Source organism: Amia ocellicauda, chromosome 19 (assembly GCF_036373705.1).
Source record: "Amia ocellicauda isolate fAmiCal2 chromosome 19, fAmiCal2.hap1, whole genome shotgun sequence".
NCBI classification, from domain to species: domain Eukaryota; kingdom Metazoa; phylum Chordata; class Actinopteri; order Amiiformes; family Amiidae; genus Amia; species Amia ocellicauda.
Genome location: NC_089868.1, coordinates 14161343 through 14185702, shown reverse-complemented (window position 1 = coordinate 14185702; position 24360 = coordinate 14161343). Strand labels below are relative to the sequence as shown.

The 24360-nt window shown below is 41.2% G+C and overlaps 2 protein-coding genes across 5 annotated transcripts; one reads left to right on the top strand and one right to left on the bottom strand.

The window, feature by feature from the left end:
• Nucleotides 1-1617: 1617 nt before the first annotated feature.
• sec16b (SEC16 homolog B, endoplasmic reticulum export factor) lies at nucleotides 1618-17831 on the bottom strand. 4 transcript variants are annotated; one of them, XM_066691959.1, is made up of 26 exons: nucleotides 17672-17831; nucleotides 16583-16697; nucleotides 15142-15533; nucleotides 14460-14563; nucleotides 13820-13940; nucleotides 13314-13419; nucleotides 12858-12999; nucleotides 12155-12306; nucleotides 11563-11624; nucleotides 11266-11404; nucleotides 10685-10927; nucleotides 10291-10388; nucleotides 9827-9908; nucleotides 9275-9392; nucleotides 9007-9118; nucleotides 8640-8745; nucleotides 7975-8112; nucleotides 7772-7885; nucleotides 7370-7454; nucleotides 6827-7105; nucleotides 6215-6243; nucleotides 5615-5731; nucleotides 5385-5492; nucleotides 5171-5285; nucleotides 4720-4781; nucleotides 1618-4234 (listed from the first exon to the last, which is right to left on the bottom strand). In XM_066691959.1, exons 3-25 carry the CDS (start codon nucleotides 15447-15449, stop codon nucleotides 4762-4764), a joined length of 2898 nt encoding a protein of 965 aa, XP_066548056.1. In that variant the 5' UTR covers nucleotides 15450-15533; nucleotides 16583-16697; nucleotides 17672-17831; the 3' UTR covers nucleotides 1618-4234; nucleotides 4720-4761. The 4 variants fall into 4 exon arrangements, with proteins under 4 accessions (XP_066548056.1, XP_066548054.1, XP_066548057.1 ...); XM_066691957.1 differs by having other exon boundaries at nucleotides 1618-4200; XM_066691960.1 differs by having other exon boundaries at nucleotides 1618-4200; nucleotides 5171-5282.
• A 3492-nt stretch (nucleotides 17832-21323) lies between these two features.
• On the top strand, nucleotides 21324-24106 carry LOC136714980 (growth arrest and DNA damage-inducible protein GADD45 alpha). The gene is made up of 4 exons (XM_066692639.1): nucleotides 21324-21527; nucleotides 21934-22035; nucleotides 22171-22384; nucleotides 23298-24106. Exons 1-4 carry the CDS (start codon nucleotides 21433-21435, stop codon nucleotides 23409-23411), a joined length of 525 nt encoding a protein of 174 aa, XP_066548736.1. The 5' UTR covers nucleotides 21324-21432; the 3' UTR covers nucleotides 23412-24106.
• The last annotated feature ends 254 nt before the right edge of the window (nucleotides 24107-24360 follow it).

Sequence of the window (24360 nt, the reverse complement as noted above, 5' to 3'; positions counted from 1 at the left end):
CCTTGGTCTGGGGCTCCATGCAAGATCTCACCTCGTGGACTTTCAATGATCATGAGAACAGTGAGGAATCAGCCCAGAACTACACGGGAGGATGTTGTTAATGATCTCAAGGCAGCTGGGACCATAATCACCAAGAAAACAATTGGTAACACACTACGCCGTGAAGGACTGAAATCCTGCAGTGACCGCAAGGTCCCCCTGCTCAAGAAAGCACATGTACAGGCCCGTCTGAAGTTTGCCAGTGAACATCTGAATGATTCAGAGGAGAACTGGGTGAAAGTGTTGTGGTCAGATGAGACCAAAATCGAGCTCTTTGGCATCAACTCAACTCGCCGTGTTTGGAGGAGGAGGAATGACCCCAAGAACACCATCCCCACCGTCAAACATAGAGGAGGAAACATTATGCTTCGGGGGTGTTTTTCTGCTAAGGGGACAGGACAACTGGACCGCATCAAAGGGACGATGGACGGGGCCATGTACCATCACATCTTGGGTGAGAACCTCCTTCACTCAGCCAGGGCATTGAAAATGGGTCGTGGATGGGTATTCCAGCATGACAATGACCCAAAACACACAGCCAAGGCAACAAAGGAGTGGCTCAAGAAGAAGCACATTAAGGTCCTGGAGTGGCCTAGCCAGTCTCCCGACCTTAATCCCATAGATAATCTGTGGAGGGAGCTGAAGGTTCGAGTTGCCAAACGTCAGCCTCAAAACCTTAATGATTTGGAGAGGATCTGCAAAGAGGAGTGGGACAAAATCCCTCCTGAGATGTGTGCAAACCTGGTGGCCAACTACAAGAAACGTCTGACCTCTGTGATTGCCAACAAGGGTTTTGCCACCAAGAACTAAGTCGAAGGGGTCAAATACTTATTTCCCTCATTAACATGCAAATCAATTTATAACTTTTTTGAAATGCGTTTTTCTGTCTCTCACTGTTAAAATACACCTACCATTAAAATTATAGACTGATCATTTCTTTTTCAGTGGGCAAACGTACAAAATCAGCAGGGGATCAAATACTTTTTCCCCCTCACTGTAACTCAATCAGTTATTACCTTTTTTGTTAATGTCTCAATCCAATGTCTCCATTCGCACTCGTTTGTCCAGTCTTATATTACTCATATGTTTATAATTAGATAAGAACTCTAACCAGCAAGTTGACCTGGCTTGTTCATGTACACTTTGAATAATGTGTCCACCCAGAAATGCAGCGATTTTGGCCCTTGGTTACCTTCTTGTAAGCAGCATCTGGTCACTGTCATTTTACTCTGCAAAATCATTTAAAAGGGCCTTGCTCATTTCTCACATCCAGGGCTAATATTTCCAGCTCAGTTCTTAAGTTTATTGCTTTTGTGAAAATGTTTCATAAACCTTACAATGTAGGCCTACGCTTAAACATTTCAGAATACAGGCTTAAGTACACTCCAAGAATACCAGTTATATAGTGTACTGTACATAACTATTTCTAATATGGGAATTGTTTCAATAATACAAAAATAGTACTCATATTAATAACCTAAAACAGACATTTTGTTTTTATGCAAAAGGGTATTTCTTGTGTCATCATCTTAAGAAATCTTGTTTTCTTTACAATATTCAAAAACAAAAAGACAAACGTATTATTCCCAAGATAATTTATTGAAGGTTTTCAAGTTTCTCTTACAAAATAGCACATTAAAAGACAGAAATTAAATAAGCAAATTTAATGGGATAATACACAGGCTCAAGAGGCCGGGTTTCCAAATCTGGATCCAGTATCTCATCGGGTAAGATTTCAGAAAATTACAAATAAATGGGTTAGACAGTTGAAAAGTGGTCAGGTCAGAATATGTGTTTCTGCAAGTCCATCAGTAATTTTTTCAAATATAATATTTTTTTGTAAATACATTTAGGCCAATATAAAACCTTTTTTATTTTTTAAAGGACAACACAGGAATCACCAACACTGATTGTATAAATGTCATTTTTGTCTAGGTAAACCACATAAATGTCTTAAATGTATGATTTATTACATTTTTAAAAAGCTTGAATATCTGTTTTCTGAAAATAATAAAAAACTTAAAAAAACTTCAGAATACATTGGAAAAAACATGTTTTTCACAATTAATAAGTGCTGAATGTCAGCGTCGTTTCAGGCGAAGGAAATTGAATCCTGCTAATAGGACTATAATGTGAGAGGCTGCGGGCACAGAGCTGGGTATTAGCCAACATGCTGCAAACTCTGCCAAACCCCTCCAGAATAAACCTGCCAGAAGCAATGCAAGCATCTGCCGAGTAATGGTAAAAGGAGATTTGCTAATCAGAAAGTACTTTGGCATAATTAAAAGGGCTTTGATTTAGTAAAATAATCTATCAGACCAATCTGTACAAAAAAAAAGGCAACACATAATTATACATAACACTGTTTCATATTGAACTTATATATAAACTTGATCATTAATGTCCCAACAAATAAAAAAGTGTTAATTGAATACAATTAGGTAAATAAACCAAAATCAATGCAGAAAGCAACCGGAAGTACTTGCTACTCCCTTAATGTTCAAAACAAATAAACTGATATCCAGATACACAGCTGTGTGTGTATGTTATACATATACATTTTTTTATCTTAAAAAAGTTCACTTAAATACTTTCTAGTTTTAGCTTGGCAATATACTTCTGGTACATGCTGATTGTCAAGAACTATACACGTATATAACACTGTCATTGTCGCAGTAGATTTTGAGTACCTTTTTACCATTTTTTTGCACTTATACAATCATGGAGATACACCATTTGATTCAGATGAGTGCAACTAAAGAATTGTTTAACAGTTTATGTTTTAATGGTCAGAATAGGTCAGAACAGCATAACATAACTGTCCAAAAGGGGTCTCGAGCACTAGTCCTAGAGAGCTTCAGGGTTTCATTCCAAATAAGTGTGTCCTTACTTACTTTGACCGTCTGTTAGCATAATTAATCATTCAGCGACCAGTTTGTCAGCAACTGCTAGAAGACAAATGAAATCTGAATGACCAAGACTGGAGACCACAGCTGGTCAGCATTTCATCGTACAAATACGATTCAAGATAAATGGCAGTACAGACGTATACATTTCCAGATGAATAAACACTAGTGCAAGTGAGAACTTCAATAATGACTAGACTGTGGGTTTATAAAAACATAAGAAAGTTTACAAACGAAAGGAGGCCATTCGCCTCATCGTGCTCATCTGGTGTCCATTAATAATGAAGTGATCCAAGGATCCTATCCAGTCTGTTTTTAAATGTTCCCAAATTTTCAGCTTCAGCCACATCGCTGGGGAGTTTGTTCAGATTGTGACGCCTCTGTGTGCAGAAACGTCTCCTGTTTTCTGTCTTGCATGCCTTGAAGCCCAATTTCCATTTGTGTTCTGTTTCAAACAGTGCTGATCTCAGACAACACGTCACGGTTTCTATAAAAGGGTGTGCATGACGCTGTCTGAGATCTCCACAGACCTGAGGGATCATTACAATTAAATTACAATTGAACACTGTGATCAGGCTGGCACAACCTTCTGTTTATGTAAAATTACATTTGGACAACATAAATGTCTAGACACCAAGATACATCAGTACAACACTGTCAGAACAAAATAAGGCTCTTATGTTTCTGCAACTTCACTAGTCAAAAACGCTGTATGTTACAACCATATGTCGGCCACATACAAACTACAACCTTACAGCAATGTTGTGAAATGTTGTGACACAGTTGTGTGATAACTGAGCTGTTATTCCCTGATACAAAACAAAATGGAAGCAGTGCATAGAAACCTGCATTGATGTGTACCAAGTCCTCTTGTGTCACATTCAGCTACATTACAATTACAGAAAGTGATATCAGTTTTCATATTTAAACAACTACCAAGTGCAAGATTTGTTTTCTTTGTTGTTGTTTTTTTCTAAAAATTAATTAAAGTGGATATTCAAATGCTATACTTTTGGGTTGCCAGCAACCCCAGTCAGAAGGACTGTGTGGATGTGTATAAGAAATACTGCATGTGTCTGCAGGAGGTCACTCGGCTGTTCTTAGAAGATAATATTGCTCCAGGGTTGAAGTCAGGACAGTGTTTATAAGTGAGGTCCTTTGAGGTTCCTTGAGAAGATCAAATTCCATCTCTAGGTATTAAAATCTTTCAGGTCATCATTTTCTGTTAGTCCTGAGCAACCTAGTTCTGGTGGACCTGTCACGAAAATCAAAGGTCATCAAAATCCCTTCTGGATGGGAGAAAAACATATGTCAATTTGTAATGCCATAATATTAAAAATAACATGATAAACAAGTAGTCGATACTGCTTCCTCTATAAATTCACTGTGGCAGGTTATTTTCTTGTCTTTAATGGAGTGGGATTGTAATACAGTTCATACAATCCCACTACTTATAAGTAAAATTTGACAGAAATGTAAAAGCATCAAACATGAAGGCATTTTAAACAAGAGCCCAGTACGATGACATCCATGAACACCAAGCAATGTGATCTGTCAGGTGTCCAAGGAATCGGAAATGTATCTGGGAAACAGCGGGCAATGAGAATCCATCTCTCTGGTAATGTTATCTCATATTAAAAGCGTTTTATGTACAACACGTTATGGGAAAAACACGATATGAGATAGCTGATGATCTAAATACATGAAAGAGGGACAGAGAGTCATTAATCAAACAGAAATGGATCAGAGGATGTAACTGAACCACACCGCTTACCTGGGTCAGGAATCCTCCCTCCGAGGACAGTGACTTGGTCTGCTATGACGTGCTCTGCCTCCCTGTGGGGTGCATTGATACAGAGGAAAACAGCAACACATAGTCATTCATGGCACATTGCATCATTTTAAACACACACAATCCTATACCATTTGAGTCAACTGATATACACAATAATTAAACATCATACATAACTATTCTGTAACAATTTAATGTTTTAAGTTAGTTATGGTGCTATAGTCCCTACATTTTAATGCTACAGTTTCCTATGATGGCAAGATATGGTATTTCAAGTTTATGAGGAGCTAGATATTTCTAAAGTTCAGTTTAGGCCTCTGGGATTCCTGCACAGCATTCCGTTAGGATTACACCTTTGAGAGTCCCATCTGTATTGATGTAGGGCGTTACTCATGAGCACAGTAATAGAAATGCCCGATTAACTGTTCCTCACCAGCCCATCTGGAGAAGGGGTTGACCCCTGGCTGAGGGGGTGGGGGGCCTGCAGCCTGAGAAAGTGCAGGAGGACGTGGTGGAGGAGAGAGCAGGGGCGGGGCAGAGGTGTCCTGCTGAAAACCAACAGACAAAGGGAGTCAACAGTCATTATGGGGGAACCCAAGGGTCTAGAACTTCAAAGAGTTCAACAGAATTCATTCCAGAACGCTTACCCAGCTGACATTATCAGTGTCTTTTAGGTCATCCTTTCTGGATTCTTTATTCTCTGTCTTGGCTGCAGGTTTGGACTTAAACCAGCCAAACCAGCCAGATTTAGCGTTCTACAAAGACAAAAAAAAAAGAATACACAGATTTTTACGAATATGTTACAAATATCATATATTATTTGAATATTCCGTTGTAAAAGGGGCAATAGGTGGGCTCTGATAATGGCATCACTCACATCCTCAGACTTGCCCTGCTCTTGCGGTTTTCCACCGTGTTGCTCCACAGCTGTTTGGAGTCTGGCCTCACTCTGCCCATCAGGGTCTGGTCCTGCCTGGCTCACATGCATGTCACTCTGAAGAGGAAAAGCAGAAACAATTAAGCAGAATTAAAATAATGTAGCTAAATAAAGAGAATAAAACCGGTGTTTATTGCTGGGCTCTAAACAAGATGATTTTTATTGGTGTTTTAGTGGCCCTGTACTTCAGATACTTCATGTTTATTACATCGTTCCCATCTGTCATGCACTGACTGGCCCAGGTTCAATAATGCAGAGCAATACTCTTCAATCTGTACAGCAATGGAGCAGGTGTACAATATGGCTTTCAGAACTACAGTACCTGCGTACATCTTCTGCTCAAAAGAGTTAAAGAGGGTGTTTGAAGCTTGATAATTAACAGTGTAGCATGTACCTCACTAAGATGACGGACTGAATACTGAGGCTGCACAACCGAGCGGTCAGATTGTGTACACTCACATGCACAGGGCATTCACAGCCTCCTTGGGCTAGAGGGCAGCACTCTTTCAGGGAAGTCTAAAGCAAAATAAAACTACTTACCGTCATATTTCCTGACTGCATTTCAATACCTGTGGTGAAAAACAGGGTTGATTGTGTACGTAAAGTAGAACTGTTTCAAGCGGATACCAAAAGAAAGACCTGCCCAGCTGTAACGGCAGTCATGGGGTTTCTGGGAGCAATATGCCCAGTGCGGTTTAATCTCAACAGCTGATTTCCTCGCCAGAAAGCAGGTTCCCTACCACCAGAAATAGAGGGTCTGTGGTCTTCTGCAACTAAGCCTTACTGCGCCTGCTGGGATTTTATGATATTATACTCTAAGGTAAGGTAAAGTAAGGTACGTATCTGTCCCTCTAGTCGTTTGATAAAATCACTGGAGCTATCGGCCATGTGTACTTAGACCAGTAAATACTGATCTACGGTGCTACAATGCAGTCTTATACCATTGGTGGGTAACTTTAATTAAATCAAGGGCCAAGTATGAGGCCTCTAAAGTAGCCTGAGGAGTGGCAAGAAACCCCTAATAATATAAACTAGATATATCTGCCAGTCGAAAGGTTTTTAAAGCATTATTAGTGTTTATACAGTGGGTACTCTATGTATAGTATTCTGAGGGCCATGAATTGCTGACCATTGTCTACAAACAGTCCATACCTTGAGGCCACTGGTCAGAAGAGATTGAGTCCAGCGCGGAGGTGTGTGGATATGTGGCATCTGGGACCTGGAAGGGGTACCCATGAGCTCCTGGCGGGCTGGGCGCTGCAGCGGTCTGGGGAGGGTCGGCTGGGTACTCCTGAGTCCAGGGGGGAGGAGGCTGCTGCCAATGTCCATCAGCCACTGTGAGAGGCTGCAGGTATTGCACATCTGGCCCAGGCCTTGGCAGCTCAGGTGTCATCGCTCCTGTCAGGAACATCTGGTCACGCACAGTATGGTCTGCCAAAAAGGGCACAAAAAAATAATAATAATAATGAATAGTTAGTCTGTGTGCTTCAGAATTATCAAAATGTAAGAAACTGATAAACCTTTGTCCTACGTGGTGAGTGAGCCTAAATTAATAAAGGCAGTGAGACAGGATACTTGTTGAGATCTACACTATATTCAATCTGCTGCCATCTTGTGGCTAACCAGGTTGAAAAGCAAGACAGCCTCAGAAACCTTAGAAATATTTAATATTTCATTTAAGACTAAGAGCTGTACCTGTGCTTATTCCATTCTCTTCCTGTGGGGCAGTTCTTTCATCAGCAGGTGGTTGGTCTCTGTTACACCAGCCATTGTTCCCCATCTAAATAAACATTTGTATAAAAGGAATATCACACGCACGCAAAGCAAAGTCAAACAGTTTTAATAGGTTTTTGAGGAGGCCTGCTGTATCTAATAAAACCTTTATAGCATTTAAACACAAAGTTATCATACTAAACATATTTATACGGTTTTTAAAGCTTTGCAGATTGAAGCATGATAAGGGACTATATAATTGTGTCATGAACGAGACCAAGTCAGGGAAGCTAATTTTTATTAAAATCTTAAAATGAAGGCTATGATAGGTACATCGTAGGCAAGTGTGAGTTATAAGAGCAGGTATGTGTGAACGTCTCAAACCTGTGGGTTGAGGTGTCTCAGCTGCAGTTGTGCCAGCCACTTGGGGTCCCCAGTCTGCCCCTCCACTGCCCCGTCACTGAACAAGGGGTCCGAGAGCTTCAGTCTCTGTGCCAACTGTGGGAACACAACAGGACTAGAATGGTGCATTGTGGGTAGTGTTAGAGTGCAGTACAGTAGTGTGGGGGGCAGTGTGAGGACAATACCTTGATGAGCTCCCCCACCAACACAGCAGGGAGGACATCCTGCTTGAGTAAGGCCTTCCCAATCACCTCACAGTAATGGAAGGCCTGGGACGCCAGCCCATAGTCCAGCAGGCGGCACGCGTAGATGAATTTGTACACCTGAAAACAACAAAATAGTAAAAAGCCAGAATAATACATTACTTAATCTGCTTCCCTGTGATGATATTCAAGTGCATGTGTAGATTTGAGCTGTAATCTGGTTAAACACATATCAAAGTAGGATTAGTCATAATTTAAGGAGAAATTAAATACTGCTTATGCATATGTAGTAGATATAAAAGGTACGTCCCCTCATCTACATATCATTCCCTAATTTGAAGTGTGCCATGTTGTACAGCTGTTTGTATAAGTACTCAGTGCATGCAGTACTAATGGATTTCAAGGTCATTTTGTTGTGTACACTAAAGTCAATCCCTTATGCCTGTAAGAGCATTACTGAAGCTGCAGCCAATTTATTAAAGCACAGCTGATGAAAAAGTGACGGATTGACAGGGACAAGCTGTCCGTGAGCAACGTTAATATTTTCCACATGGCCTGAACACTATAGTCTTTTATCTATTTCATTAGATTGTGATTTGTGTTCTGTGACACAATTGCAACTGTGTTTGTATTAACAAAGCAATTACCTGGAAGGAGGGAATTAAGAAAAAAGGGTCACCCAATAGCTGGCAGTACTCAAACACTTCTGTGCACTGGATAGCAGCATTTTTAGTGAATTGCAGGAAGGGCAAGCTGTGGAAATAAAGACTTCCGCCTCAGTTTGTCTCATAAGGTTCACAGGATTTGCATCTTTCTCTTTTGGTTTCTGTTAGAACCACAGTATAATATTAGATCTACCTTTCTTTTTTTGTTTTAAATAAACTAATTTATTTCAAAGACATCTGTGTCGAACCTTCAGTTTCAATGGAACTATACAATATTTTTAAAGATTGCATTGTCACACTAAAGGACCTGGTGATGTCACTGCTGCTTATTGATGACTTCATGACTTACCAATGGTTACTACCCAGAAGAACTAGCTTCTCGGACTTTACAGTGTAAACACCGAAGGGAACACGTGCCATTAGGTAGCAAACATGGGCAGCATCTATCAGTCCTCTTGTGGCTGGAAAAGTAAAGAAAAAAGTGCTTAGTAATCTCTGTTTGCTGTTAATCATTTTATGATTCTGCCCACCAGTTATCAGAGCCGGACAGAATTGTGCAGCAGAAACCACACAAAGATCATTTTTATGCCAACGCATGAGGTGGAACTGCTCCGTACCCAGCGTGTCGCCCATGGTGGTGATTGCTCTCTGGTTCAGTTCCACGTCTCCGGTCGGGTTAGAGAGGATCACAGCCAGGTGAGGTTTCCAGTCACCCCATCTCTCACTCCCACAGCACTGGCACAACAACAATGACAACAATGTCTGAGACAGTTTTTTCAAAACAGAGTTCGTTAAAGACCTGACACTAAATTCACAACATTCGGGTCAGCAGAAGGTGTGAAAGACAGTAGTCGAATCAGGAGTGTTATGCTTTTTTTTTACCCAATGGTCTGGTGGTCAGGTGACACACCCTACAGATTCTGAAACATCTGTAATTAAATTTTAAGTAGCTGCAATCATCTAATTAAGATTATTACACTGCCAAACCCCATGGACAAAACCCCAATTGACTGTAAACATGTTTATAAGATGCTTTTGTAGAAAACAAAGCCACGCAATTTTGAAAGCTCTTTATGGAGAGAATAAATGCAGTTCAGTATTGAGTGTACCCATCAATATGGAAGAGGGAAGTTAAAAAATGAGTTTCTGTTAGTGAAGAGATCAGATACCGTAGACACAGCAGGAATCCTCCCCGACAGCAACTGAAATAGCGTTTGCAGAGGATCATTGACAGCCAAAGAGCCTGTAAACCTGAAATATACAGGGGGGCGATTCAGTCACGTCTGAATAGTCACACATTTTCAGAAAAACATCTTTAGAAGGAAGGAAAACAGACTGATAGTGAGTTAAATGTAATTGTAGAGACGCTGTGGCAAGAGGTACCTAAAACATGGTATGTTTAATAATCGTAAGGCATGTGACGTAATTACTACAGATAGCAAGAGATAAGGAGTCGTTAAATCAATTCACCACTATATTAATATAATACCGGGGAGTCCCCCATCCTAATATAATTAATCTTTGACAATGATCAAACTACAAACCAATATAGACAGAGCTCAAATAAACAAAAGCTAATAAACCAATAAAATAATAAGAGGCATGATGTGAGTAACAGTGGCTTGTAATTTACCTGTTTAACACTGTAGTGTAAGACCGGTTGTCCATTTTACTGGCCAGGAATAAAGCATGCCCCCACAAACCACTTCCCATCGCCGCCTCCAGGGCTTCCTGAAGGAAAAAGACAAGAATCCGCCATGTTAATGCTTTTGACCACATACAGCATACACAACCTTGTCTAAACATTTATAACTTCAAATTATATCCTCAAATAGCCCTTAGTACAAATAAAAACAAGGGATACTTTTTTTAACCACCCCTACATTTGTGGCACATGTTTGAGCAAAAACAAGAATTCAAGAAGAGTGTGATCTGAAAGATGTTTGTGACTTCAAAGGGCAGGGGTCTGTTGACAAGGTAGACCCAGACAGAGTCCATCCTGAGGGGATGTCTAAGGGGGCTCTTACCTTCTTCCTCCCGGAGAGCAGGAGCTTGGTGTACTTTCCCAGGGCCTCTTCGCGGGACTCTGTGCCGTGTGTGATCTCCCCAGTCAGCAGGTCAGTGGTATCCAGGCTGCCGCCCATCACAGTGCCCTCTTCACTAAGATCTATGAGACTCGCAGTGCCCGGATCCCCCAGCTCCCCCGCACACTGCCCCGGAGCCCGGTGATCTCTCAGCAGCTGCTCGGCAATATCTGAGCCCACGATCCTCTGGGAGGAAGCAGAAGCGTGGCTTTAAAAAGTTATTCAATTAAAATAGTTTCCCTTATTCCGATCCACACAGTTTATATTTTAAGCATTGGAATCCATAAACCAACAACAGATATAAGTTTATTTTTAATCCAACAGTGTCTAATCATCATACACTGCAAAGCAAAAAGAGAATATCCTGCAGATAAAAAAGAACAAATCGGATCTATTATGGTTTTAAATATTTATGTGTGATTAAGAATTGGGCACAAAAATGTATTTACAATATTACATATTACAATGCACGGTGTTTAATAAAGCCCAGTTATTAAATTCTGTGTTATCAACGAAGTACCTACTCCGTTCTGCCGACACAACAGTACAAGCAGATTCCACAGGAGGGCAGCAGAGGCCTTGTCTTGCAGGGCCTCATCTGTCAAGCAGCGGTCTGCACGGTTTTGGGCAAAGCTTATTGCGTCCACCTTGTGGAGATCTTCCCTGCAAAAACAGACAAAGTTGGTGCCGAGGAGTGACACACAGAGAATGTACAAACACATGTGTGCAACAGAAACACATTATAATAAAGTGTTCACACTGCAATTGCCCTGTCCGGAGTCACCAGTGGGAGACTGAGAGGCACGCGCTGAAGAAGGTACCTGGTCAGAGGTCCCGGGAAGGCTCGAACTTCCTCCTGTTCCCGAGTGTCAACAAGGATGACCTACAGAGATGAAGTCACCGGTTCAGGAATACCTCAGTAAGCTGCCCACTGCGGCTTACCTACTGTGGGCAAACACATCCGACTCACAACAATGAGGATATCTCTTAATCCGCTTCGCCCGTCTCACACTGTCACCGCTGCTAGTGATGGCCTTCTGCCAAACTGAGCCAAAGGGACCCTCTCCTTTTCTGCTGCTTTTTCACTTAACTATGGTAACCAAGATTTAAACAGTTCCCCCAGTTGTAGGCATTTCCAGGAGAAAGTCTGTTCAAAGCAATTAAGTGTAGCTTCAGTTTAATGGCATTTCAGGTATGAATGTATCATTAAGGAACATCTATTGCCAGGGTGGCAAATGTTTAGGCAACAGAGTCATTGGTTTTTTTGCTTATACTGCATGCTCAGATATGTAACTGAAGTGATTATATGGTTAGATAACCTCTTTAGAGACCCTGCACAATGTATGTTTCCAATCCTACCATGAATATAATAAGTTAGTTTTAACAGGTGCTAGCCCTGTCCTCAGCCATCACCTCCAGACTGTGGATCTCCACCAGCGCCGGCTCCCCCTGTGTGGGCAGGCTGGGGCTGACCCGGAGCAGCTGGCCCCCCGGCCCGAATCCCACCCGCACGTGAGGGAGGGAGAACTTCAGGGGGGCAGCGAGCTGAGGGACCTCTGCACTCTCTGACAAGACATGGGAAGAGAAGACGGGACACTTTAGCCGGCCGGAGAGAGGGCGCTTTCTGTGACTGCCAAATTATAATGTCAAAAAATATATGTTTTCTAATCACATGCAGCACTGCTTCTGCAGTGGGAGTAGATTAATACTGGAATACAACCTTATGAAGGGAAAGAATGAGTCACCTTGTTCTCGAGACTCAAAAATGGAGCCAACTGAGGCAGAAGACAGACAGGCCCAGTTTCTGTCTCAGTTGACTCGGTTCAATCTAATAATAAAGCTTTTGTACGTGCACATTTTGGGGAGGTTCCTTCAGTGTTAGAATTTGACCTGATTTAACGGCCAGAGATTTGACTTGTTCCTTCTTTACACATGCCTTTAAGTTATTAAATATTTCAGATTCCAAAAGCGTCAAGTCTTGGAATGTGTTAAAGACATGATGTTCACTTTCAAAACCACAAGATGCCGTCTCACTCTATTAACACTATTAAGCTATTAATATTTTTTCTTTCTTGCACTGTCAGTTGAGTGAAGAACAGGGCTGCAGTGGGCTCACCTGTGTAAGCAGAGCTCCAGAGAGACTGTGGGGGCAGGTCGCTCGGCTCGGTGCTGTCGATGTACTGGCTGAGCTCATAGCCGCTCGACGACAACCCAGAAGCCTTAGCGCGAGCGAGGCCTCCTGATTCATATAGGGATAGCTGCAACACAAAGAAACAGCCAGGGTTGACGTGCACAGCTATGACTTAACGCGCATGAAAAGCAGGCCCATATATAATAACTTCCTATATATAGAGCTTCCTTAAGCCGGACCAAAAAAGGAAACACCAATGACTCAGCAATAAGTCTTCACACGAATGCCCTTGATATGTAAACAATACGTCATTCGGGCACAGAAAGTACTTGGGAGGGATGAAGCATTGTGGATAGGTAGGAGTACGAACTTGTCTTCCAAGCCTTTTTTTTTTGGATGGTTGTTGTTTTGTTTTGTTTTGTTAATGGGTATCACTGTTACCTCTGCGAAGCTATCTCCGTTCTCCTGCGCGCTGTCTCCATTGGGACTCTGGAAGTTCGCCTGAGTGCCATAGTCATACTGAGAACTTTCTGAAAACGGGTCATATCTGGAAACAAAAAAAAAAAGTGAATGGGTTTGCTATGACCAAGATAGTGGACATCTCACAAAGCAGGCTGTTTGCTGAATTATGATCAAATGAAGCAACAAATAGGACCTGTCTAAGATTTTTGAGTTTTAAAATCAACACAGACGAAAAGGCAGAGAGTTGAAACCAATAATATTACGGAGAACTCTGAACTGCAGTGTGGTCAATGTCCAAGAACTCACATCACTTGATTTCTGGCCTGGCGTTTCCTTTAATATCTCTTTCTGGGAAATGTCAGTGTCACGAATGACAAGGTTCCCTGTGTTTTAAAAAGTAAATATTACAAGTGAAACTATAATTTCAAGAAAGTGAAATGGCTCTGAATGAATTAGGTGTTGTAGCTGCCAGGTTGTGCACTGACCTTTTGGATTGAGGCTCTATGTAATGAGGACTGGCCCAGTCCTGCTCATATCTTCTGTCCTGGGAAGGAGGTTGCCTCCAGTAATCTTGCTGAGGGATATTGGGAGTCCATCTGTCAGCCTCTAGATATGATTATTCATACATTGAAATATACAGCATGGTATATAACACTGTTTTAGAGTAACTAACTAATGCATTTTAAATTCAAAGCAACAAACTATTTTATAAAGCTCCCAAGTGTAAAAAAAAATTAAATATAAAAATCATACAATATAGACTGTGCAATATGAAGCTGTTTTCTTCAGACACCATGCATGCACCAAGCAAACCTCTTTTTTTGTACAATAAAAATAAATCCTTTAAGTTTAACTGTGTTGTTAAAAACCGTTAAGAAAAACATTTAGATCACAGACCATAATATCACTATTTTAACAATCTACTTTTGCTATAGAATGAAGATGGGGAATCAAACACAGACATCAGCAAGGTGTTACACAACAGCATTTCGTGAGATTCATGTGCAGTTCACTATGGATCAGTGCAAAAAACTTGATTACTCAAGTAAAGCCTGTCTGGAAAATGATGACAGTAAGCATCTCAGTGTTTCAAGGCTGGGAATTAAAATAAATCAGTCTGAATACCCGGGTGTCGGCGGTGCCCTTTGTGGTAGCCTCGATCATAGTACCCATAATCCTCTCTGGGGTCCCAAGCAGGGTAGTTCTGACGAGGGTAGTCGTAACCATGTCTGCAAGGCAAAAGGACATTTACACACTGTCCTGAGAAGGTCAATCACCGTGCATGAAATAAAGGAAATCACAACACATTCATTTGTTATTTGTCCTAAGTACTAACAAAACTGCAGAATGCACTGTAAACTTGAATTTAATTGTAGTTCATCAGAGGTTTGTTTAGAACATTGTCGATAAGCTGATAATGACTTTTCAGACAGGAACTGCTACTTGCATCTTGTGACAGGGATGTCTACGCTGGGCTGATGCCAAACCACCTGCTGTGACAGTCTAAAAATAGCCCTTCTAAAGCACAGTGTGTTCTTCAACGCACACTGATCTTGTGTAGAGACCACACTGGGTGACAGGGTGGTGCCGTGATGTCAGGCAAGGGTGTGGAGACAGAGGTGGCAACGTTTGAAATGAATGAGAAATCAATGGATCTCTCTATCATGTCCTAGCATTTTTTTTAAGGGAAACTACACCTAGGTTTGATTGTTATTACCATTGGTAGTATTCCTTATCCCCAAGCTTAAAAAGACATATTTCAAGGATGTAATGTAACCAGATTTTATTTATAAGAGGAAGTCTATACCTGGAATGTGCTAGGCCAAGTGGCTGGTCTGGGCCGTAGCCTGCTCTAAACACAGGGTTGCTCTGGTAAACGGGGGTGACATCAGTTCGGGGCGGAGGGCTGGTAACATGGGGTCTCGGCCTGTGGTCGGCTGGTGTCCAGTGCTTCTCTCTGGAGTCCGGATGGGGGTAGTACATGTCCCCATAGTGGCCAGGCCTGCTGCTGTAATAGGCATCTCTGTCGGGGTAATCTGCTCTGGAAGCAGGTCTCTGGGGGTAATATTGGGGGGCTGCAGGTTCAGGCCCATACGGATAGCCTCTGGGATCCATCCTGTTTTCCCTCCCTTATCTGTTTTCAGTATTTTCCAAGACCCATTTATTCTCCACAGAAGGGACAAGGCTTAAAGTGAGCACCTAGATCGGACATGGGGGAAAAGCAACAGATTTTAGATTAACTTCAACCGTATTGATCACCATGACTGCAGCTGTTCCACTGTGGTGAAAAAACAAACGTGCAAGAGATGTCAAATGTGAAGAACTTTCCGGAAACGGCTTCATTAAAATTATTTATTTGAATTGTGACTCGAGAAAAACGCAGTGCTACATCCTGCAGAGTTTTCACACTAAAAGATTCTGCAAAGATAAATATATGTTTAGCCTGCATATGAAAACTGAACTGAAAATGGTCTACAGCAAATTACTTTGTATCATTTGGAAGGCATGGATTTCAATATTACCGTATTCTTAATAGTGGACTGTTTTTTCAATAATTGATGCTGACAAACTTTGAATCAGTGCTCAGGACTGTGACAGTAAAAACAAACTAGCAAATATTCACATGAAACCCATAGCATTATCTTTCAGAGGATACTAATAATATTAAATCAAAATATAGACATATAGGCCAACAAAGTGTCTATAATTATTTAGTTTTTCTATAGGAACATACTTGACCAGTTATGAAGATGATACATAATTCTGACTCTTCTACCTAAAATCCTCTTTACACTAAACCAAACTGTGACAACAATATGAATGAAAGAGCAGGTTCTACAACACCCTACTGCAATTTTGTATCTAAAAAAGAAAAGCAAGAGCGAGGATTCAGACTTACGCGGCCTGTATGGCGACCAGACTCTTTCTCCGCTGTCAAAGTACACCTGCCACATCAGCTCCCTTGAAATCACAACACCGAGCCACACAAAACCTCACTTCCCTCTACTTGCACTTGTCAGCTGGGGCAAAGTGCAGACAGTTTCAACAATAGCCTTGCTTTTACCAATTAATCAATAGCTCTCTCCCTATCTGCTTTACTGTGATGTAGCTTATCTTATAATATATGCATACAGCATGTAACTCAAAAGGTATGCAGGCACTATACCTGAACTGCGCGTCTTATTTTGGATTCACTGGTATATCAGTCTTGATTTATGGGTTATCAGATTTGTCCTGCTGCTACATACCTTTTCCTCTCCTCTGTATGATAAAGGCCATAGCTGTTTCCCTTCCGAAGCGGTTTGTCATCTTTGATTTAATCATTTCATAAATCCCATCAAGTCAGGCCATCTCCTCCCCTGACTGTTAAAACAAAACCACATGACACACAATACTAATGATTAACCTGTAAACATAGATAGAGGTACAATACTACACACTAAGCTTTAGGCAGGCTTGCAAACTTTTAAGACAAGACTAGGCTAAACGTTTAGGCCTGATACAAAGTTTGAACATGCCCAAGTCTCCAGCAAACTGCTATTCCCACCCCACCCAGTTGCTAAACAACCAGAACTGAGATTTGATGTTAAAATAACTTGGTAGAAATCAGGTGCCACCAAGTCTATACAGGACCATTTTGATTTGTGTAAATGTCTAAGCTGCTAACCTGAAACTAATCTGCTAAGGGTCACATCCTACATTTTAAAAGACACTGCTAAACCACACAGCTCAGGAGATCCCACACTGATTAATGAGGGGGAGGACAAAGTGCAACTCATTTGATTTTGTTACTCTGTTCAGAACTGATTTAAACAAGTCCACAACCTGGAGATAATTGTGATGATGAGTAGTTCTCTTTGTATTGAAGGCATGTTTGGGGTTTGTTTAAAATGGTCACTTTTCATGTATCTGTGCAATACATATTTAATTGAAATATGCAAAGGTTTTCACATACCCTGCATTGAAGAATGCCCAACCCCCCACCTTTAAAAACAACTGAAGTTGCCATGCATGTAAATATGTGAAGGTAAAAAGTTAATTTATGCATGCATGTCAACCTCATCACAAACGTCATCCACTGCCATGAAATAAACATGCTTAGATGTAAACATGCATGAAAAACCATGCCTTCAACATCGCGACCAAAACACTGTAGCACCTCGGAAATAATTAAATCAATAATAATCTACTCGTCAACATATACTACTACTACTACTACTACTACTACTACTACTACTACTACTACTACTACTAATAATAATAATAATAATAATAATAATAATAATAATAATAATAAGTAAAACAAAAACGTAGATCTTTTTCAAACCGTCACTTACTTTTTCTACATTTTATTTGAATGTCTTCTTTTTCGTCGGAGGACCTTATTTCCTGCTGTATTTATAATTATTATTATTATCAATGTTACAGTATCCAAGTACAGTTCTGTGCTCTTTCTGAATCTAAGCACATCCTTGCCACGTATGACGGAACCATTCATATACAGATGATGATACTATTCGGTACAGTTAATGGGTTACACAGCCTGCAAACTGGAGATGGTGCAGCAAGGCCGCCATATTGAGAAGGGAAGAAGTTATGAAATACTAACCTTTTAAAAGTAATACAATCCAATAACTGTATAGCTATCGAAGTGCATATGTTTCTTTAATCGTATATTATCTGCATTCTTCACTACTGCAGCCTGCTGTAATTAAGAGTATTAAAATGTATAAAAACATATGATAGCCTTTTAATATAATTTAAGACCAATGAAAACGACACATTTCATAGGCTAGTTAGATCATTTTGATACTTTGTTTAAATCCTACTGCTCCAAGATGACTGATTTAGTTCTAGCAGGTGGAGATAAACTGAAAGAAATGTGTTAATTATGACAAACAATTATTTAAATAACCAAACAATAGATCCCTGTGATTGGGACCTGCCCTGTATTTAGCATTAGAATTGTACATTGAGGGGCATAAATCTGAAGGTGTTGATGTGTTTTGTGTTTTAGTTTGTCTCACTGTTGATGAGATTACTTTAACAAAGCAGGTGTAAGTGGTACCTGTAAGAAGGATGCCAGTCTATTGAAGTTAACTCTGAATGAAACCTACAGTGCTTACATTTGTTCCCACCCTAACCTTGTATGCTCTCTTTGTAGGCTGTAGGTCTACAGATATTACATTTAAGTCTCCTGGTTAATTCACAATTGTATGGCAAAATATTAGAACACAATATCAAATTATCCACAATTATATGATATCTTTAGTATTGTACGACTCCCAAAAAGCATGGTAAACGTCCACTTTCCACTGCAGGGGTGTGACACACAAATGATTAATAAGCAGTCATTGTTTCATTGATAATGCATGCCTAATAACAGTCAACGTATGTTTTAGTTAACGCAAAACAGCTCCCTGACGTGAAAGATGAGGCATACTCTGGTCTATAATCCGTACAGTCACACCCAAGCAAATTCATGACGTGAAATGCCATGATCACTGCATGCCTGTTTCAATTCTACAAGATTCTAATTGCAAAGGGAAAGCATTAATTCAATTTCCTTGTTAACACATTTTTAAATGCCTTTCTTGCTTTTCTGCATTAGAGCAATCTTTCAGTGTGTTACCAAGGGAACATGTCAGAAAGGAATGAGAGTTGAAAATGTTTTTTCAATTAATCACAAATGTTCACTAGACTTCTGACATTCCTGTACTCAAGCAACCAGTGTTTACAGCATTATCACACAATAAACCCTTACAATATACCCTTGGAAGATTAACTGTGAAGCACTGGTATTTCTCTTTTCAGAATGCATAATACAGTTTTATAGTTATTAATTATTTAATTATTGAGTCTAAGGACCCCATTTCATCAAGTCATTTTGAAATGTAAAAGTGTTGCTTCAAATAAATGAAAACCCTTGAATTGAAAAGGGGAGTTACATATTTGTTTGAAAGCTGTTCTTAAAAAAGAAAAAGACAAATGCTGTCGAGGTGATCCATTTTCAGAGAAAGAAACGGAGCAAGAGCAAAAGTTCTTGATAAATACGGGCCTGTAACATTTTAGTGTTGGCTTCGGTACAAGACTTGTGCTAAGTAGACAGTTTAGTGTACAAGTAATACTGAGTCTGTTTGTCTCATCAATGGATTCCTTGTCTGAATTACAGTTAACGCAGAAACCACAATTACAGGGGCACCTTCAATCTCCTCAGCCAACAGGGAGAAAACATGACAATATAACTTGAAATGGTGAAATAGTGCTGTGTCATTTGATTTGTATTGCAGTAAAGAACTGACTGGAAATAAGCCTTACAGTAAGACAGCCAGCCACAGAGTACGGGAATGTCTGCCAATGCACAGTGAACACTGTTTATCTTGAAAGCGTGGCGTTGTAGAGTGTCTGCCAATAGTGCTGCTTCTGTTGTGCTTTCCAAGGGTGCCGCCAGCACTTCGGGTTATAAGGATAGGCTCGGTTACTATGCTTTAACCTTGTAGCTGTGCCACAACACTTTATGTGGAGGTTTGACGTTGCTGGATCACATAGTTTCCGGTTTCAGACTCAGCCTTGGGGTGGCGGCGTTCTTTCTGGCGACTGTCCAGTTTGAGTTTTAGGTCATATCCTTATGTTATTTCTGAACCTTGCGTGTGTGCATGTCCCTTTACTTTGTCCTTGTTCTTCTTGATGCTGTGTGCCCACCACCACCCCACAAATAAGCATCACACTACACCCTCCATTCTGCAAAGAACTTGTAAGAGTAGGTGAAGACTATGGCAAACGTTGGTGCTCACCAGCGGGGTGTTTAGAGTTATTTAACACTCACAGTTTCCTTCAGAGGAATGCAACTGTTTAAATGAATATAACTATATAACTTTGTCTATGCCCTTTTTTTTTTTATTGTAAAGAAATATGCACCAGTGCCATGCAATGCAATCTGATGGAAACAAAAAGGTGTAGGTATGATCATTAATTATTCCTTAGGGTTTTGTTCCTTTTTTGGAAACACATTTTACAAATAGCTAATGTACTGGTATTCATTTACCCATGCATACTTATTTAAAGCTTGTTTGTATGTCATTATTAGTTAAATACATTTGATTATTTGGGAATGGTTTCCTATTTCATAATCTAAAGTCAAGTCTCTTGTATCAGGTTTCAATAGCACAAAAGTAACTAGGGTGCTAATAAAAAATAAAAATAATAAACGGTCATTTGTGAGACACTCCTTGACTTTTTCGCGGGTCAAGTACCAAACTGCGGGCTCGGTTTCTGTCCAATCAGAGAGCTGGGTCCTGTTGCTGGGCGTCTATGAACTTCGGACAACCCTTACAAGCCAAGTCTGTTTTATGGGTTATCAACGATCGGTCTATTTTATGAGTAATTGCTCACCAGCATTTCAGTATTTGTACATGAAATCTCTTGACTAGTACGGTCGATTTCTTCTGTGTGAATTACTATGCATGCCCCTACCATGAATTCAATACTGTCCACTCGGGGTCGCTATTGATCTAATCTACTTAGTATGAATAGAGCAGATCAAATGTGTTTATTACTTTGCAAAATCAACCTCTGGCCCTGCATTTCAAGTTTTGATAACACTAAATGCATATAATCTCCTCCTGACTCAATATTGGCCACATAGTATTGTATTACAAATGAATTGCAAAAAAAACCCCAAAACAACTGTATGCTTTTTAAATAACTAAACTATATTTAAAATGCTTTCAATCTATTTCAGATATTCGTGCAAGCCAACGCATTTCTATCATGCTCTTTTCTTCCTTGCCTTTATTTCTCAGTATTGAGATGCCTCTGTGCTCGTCCAGCTGGGAGACTCCGCAGCAGCGCACCAGACCCGCCCACCCCTCCAGCACCTCCAATCAGAGGCCTTTATTCTGCGTCACTGTCGTGACGTCTGTCGAGCTCATTAGCATGCGTCCAATAGGGTTAGCCATGCAAATAACCGGCAATATAGACGGACGGTAGGTGCGGAGAGGTGCACATGTATTGGGAGCGCTGAGCCGGTAACATACGGAAGCCGAGAGGGTGCATTGGACCGGTGCTGTGGATAAAAACCTGAGTGGGGGAGTTATTTATGTATACTGAATTGCGCTGCCAGGAGGGAATACTGGGCCGTATTACGTGCAACATGACTTTTGAGGAGCTGAGTGGAGATCACGCTGCAGAAAGGTAATTGAGTGTTTAAGGACTGTAGCGAGACCGATGCAGTGACACAAATGATGATGATGAAGGGAAAACAATGCTTTTACAATCCCTGGAGGCTGGCCTTTTACAGTCGTTTCCATGCGCGCGATCTGGAGAGAGGGCGAGCTCGAGACACATGTATGTGTATGTGCTCGAAACCACATGCAGGTCCGCGCCACGCATGTCACGGTGATCTCGTCAGCTGTACTATAGTCTCCGTGTGAAACCGTGTCCAGCAGCCACAGGTCACTTGTCGGCCAAGTGATTTGACGCACGCTGGGCTCGCCGGCTGTCATGTGACCTCAGCTGTGGCTGTAATATCGCCTGCTGTAGTAACTGTATAGGATAAAGGTCAGTGGATGGAGAGTCAATGTTTTGTGTCTTTTCCCAGGATGGATTCGGTGGGAAAAGCCCTGGAAGAGGTCCTGTACAGCGCCTTACCGCAAGGCTGCATCACGGTGGGAGTTTATGAAGCTGCCAAGTCGCTCAATGTGTAAGTATGGCACTATGGCTTTGCATGTGGTTAGGGATGGATACAGATGGATATTTGTGTGCAATAGCCTTGCCTGACTGCACATGCCTTGTGATCCTGTTGTCTGACGGTGGGGTGTCTGGTCTTTTCTTGCAGAGACCCGGATAACGCGGTGTTGTGTCTGCTGGCCACGGACGAGGAGGATGTCAAGGACGTGGCCCTTCAGATCCACTTCACTCTGATCCAGGCCTTCTGCTGCGAGAATGACATCAGCATCCTGAGGGTGAACAACATGGCCCGTCTGGCGGAGATCCTGGCAGGGGTGAAACAGGGAGGAGAACCTATGGACCTCCACTGCGTGTTGATCACTGTAAGTGTCGACTCCCGAGCCGCGTCTGCCTTGTTTTGAGATGTGCCTGGGTGATTTCTGGGCTGCTGATAACTTTAATGTACTCCTCCTCTATGGAACGTGTTACAGATCCTCCCTATGGTGCATTTGCTAAATTTGACTTTCGTGCACCATGGGGAAATGATCAGGCTGCCTGGTAACTTTTCATCAGATGCAGGAAACTCGTATGTCTGTGAGGTGCAAGATTGTTTCAAGGAACCGGCTTGTGAAAGCAGATGTGCACCCGTGACTGAACGGGCGTAGAGAAGTCCCCCTGGCCCACGTGGTTTATGGCTGTAGTAGAGAAATGAGTTTTTGATATTTTCAACAAACCAGAGCGCGGAGAGAGAGAGTGACTTGCCAGCACGTTGCAACCTTTGAAGATCACAGTCATTACCACTAATTGACTGAGCTCCCAGAAGCTCTTTCAAGTTGTCACAGACCTGCTAAGGGGTCCTGTGATGTGGATTGCGGGGGGGAGATCTTCAGAGGGCCCCAGCAGCCATAATTGGGCGTCCTCTGACTGATCTGATTCCAGTCTGTGGGATTTGGCTGTTGGTTTAGCAGAATGCTGTGTACTTCCTTCAGGGCAGTTATGCAAACAGTTTTTCCAGGAACTGGCGACGGCAGTAACAAGAAGGGAATTCTGTGAATGTGAATTGGGAGAAACAGTTATCTGTAATTCAAAGAGAAAGCTAGAAAAAAGATATACCATGCAAGGAACAGAGTTCATAGAGTTCTTGCCACCACACCCAGTTCACAACAGGGAATTTGTGCTGAAAAATAGTTAAACCATATAATTAGATTACCCCAACAGTAATTTGTACTTTTTTGCAGAATCACAAAACTGTGTCAGTCTATTAATTCACCTTTTCTTTCCTGCCTCTCTTTCCAGAACCCAAACTCATCTACTTGGAAAGATCCGGCCCTGAGCAAAGTCAACGGGTTCTGCAGAGAAAGTCGTTGTATGGATCAGTGGGTGCCTGTAATTAACCTCCCCGAGCGATGAAGACGGAGGCGAGGACTTTGTTTTTTTTTTCGGTGTATTGCACTGGATTTGCGTAACGCTCTGGCGGATATCTCGGGCAAAAAAATCCTTCTTGCTGATGAAGAAACAAACAACTTTAAAAAAATAAAAAGGACAGTCTGATCGGAAGGGGGTGGAGTTCAGTCCAACAGGAGGAGTTCTTGCCCTGAGGAAGGGTGACTCAGCAGTTTGTGAAGAAAGTTGACTGGGAGGAAAAAAAAAAGTGTTGTTCACGCTGTTCTGCAGCAGAGCCTTCAAATGAAATGGATCATGTGGGGGCATATCAGCATTTACAAGAAAGGGATCTGAAACCACATCAGTCTGGTTCTGAACTGGATGGGCACAAGGACTGCACAGTTAATGATTTCAGGAGCTGAAACCGAAACAAGGGGTGTTTTGAGATTCTGTACTATTTTTAGTATTACTTTTATCATTTCTATTGCTGTTGTTGCAACTATTTAAAAGGGAAGGGCTGGAAGTCCAAATGTAGGAAAAGCAATATGTTTGATATTTTTTAATTCGTTTGAAAGAGAAACTGTTCTTTTTTGTTGTCATTAAGTTATTTTTTTGACTTGTATTAACTTAACTTGTATTTATGTTGCTGTTTTTACCAACCACACACAACCTGTAAAGAACTGGTACAACTGTATTCTGTTGAATAAAATGTTTGAACCAGATGTAAAGTTGAATTTATTGCATGCAGTGAGCCACAATGCACAAGGACTCTTTGTGCCTTCAAAAAGGGTATCTGATCTTGTAAATGGTTCATACCACTGATATTAAGAAGTCAGTATTATCTAATGTGACGTAGTATTCTCCAACATGGCCTCAATACCTTTCTACATCCTATGCACGGGTTTCTAATGTAGACATGGGTAGCAGATGCTCTGACAGAGATCTCGGACAATACTATTCATGCCAAATTAGATTT

Excerpts from the sequence above, each read along its gene's own strand:
- sec16b (XM_066691959.1), bottom strand. The coding sequence starts at position 15,449 with ATGGATCCCAGAGGCTATCCGTATGGGCCTGAACCTGCAGCCCCCCAA. Across the intron at positions 8,746-9,006 it reads CTTCTGGGTAGTAACCATTG|CTTGCCCTTCCTGCAATTCA; the intron begins GTAAGTCATGAA and ends TTATTTCCACAG. Across the intron at positions 8,113-8,639 it reads TCTTAATTCCCTCCTTCCAG|GTGTACAAATTCATCTACGC; the intron begins GTAATTGCTTTG and ends TGTTGTTTTCAG.
- LOC136714980 (XM_066692639.1), top strand. The coding sequence starts at position 21,433 with ATGTATACTGAATTGCGCTGCCAGGAGGGAATACTGGGCCGTATTACG. Across the intron at positions 21,528-21,933 it reads GGAGATCACGCTGCAGAAAG|GATGGATTCGGTGGGAAAAG; the intron begins GTAATTGAGTGT and ends GTCTTTTCCCAG. Across the intron at positions 22,385-23,297 it reads TCCACTGCGTGTTGATCACT|AACCCAAACTCATCTACTTG; the intron begins GTAAGTGTCGAC and ends CTCTCTTTCCAG.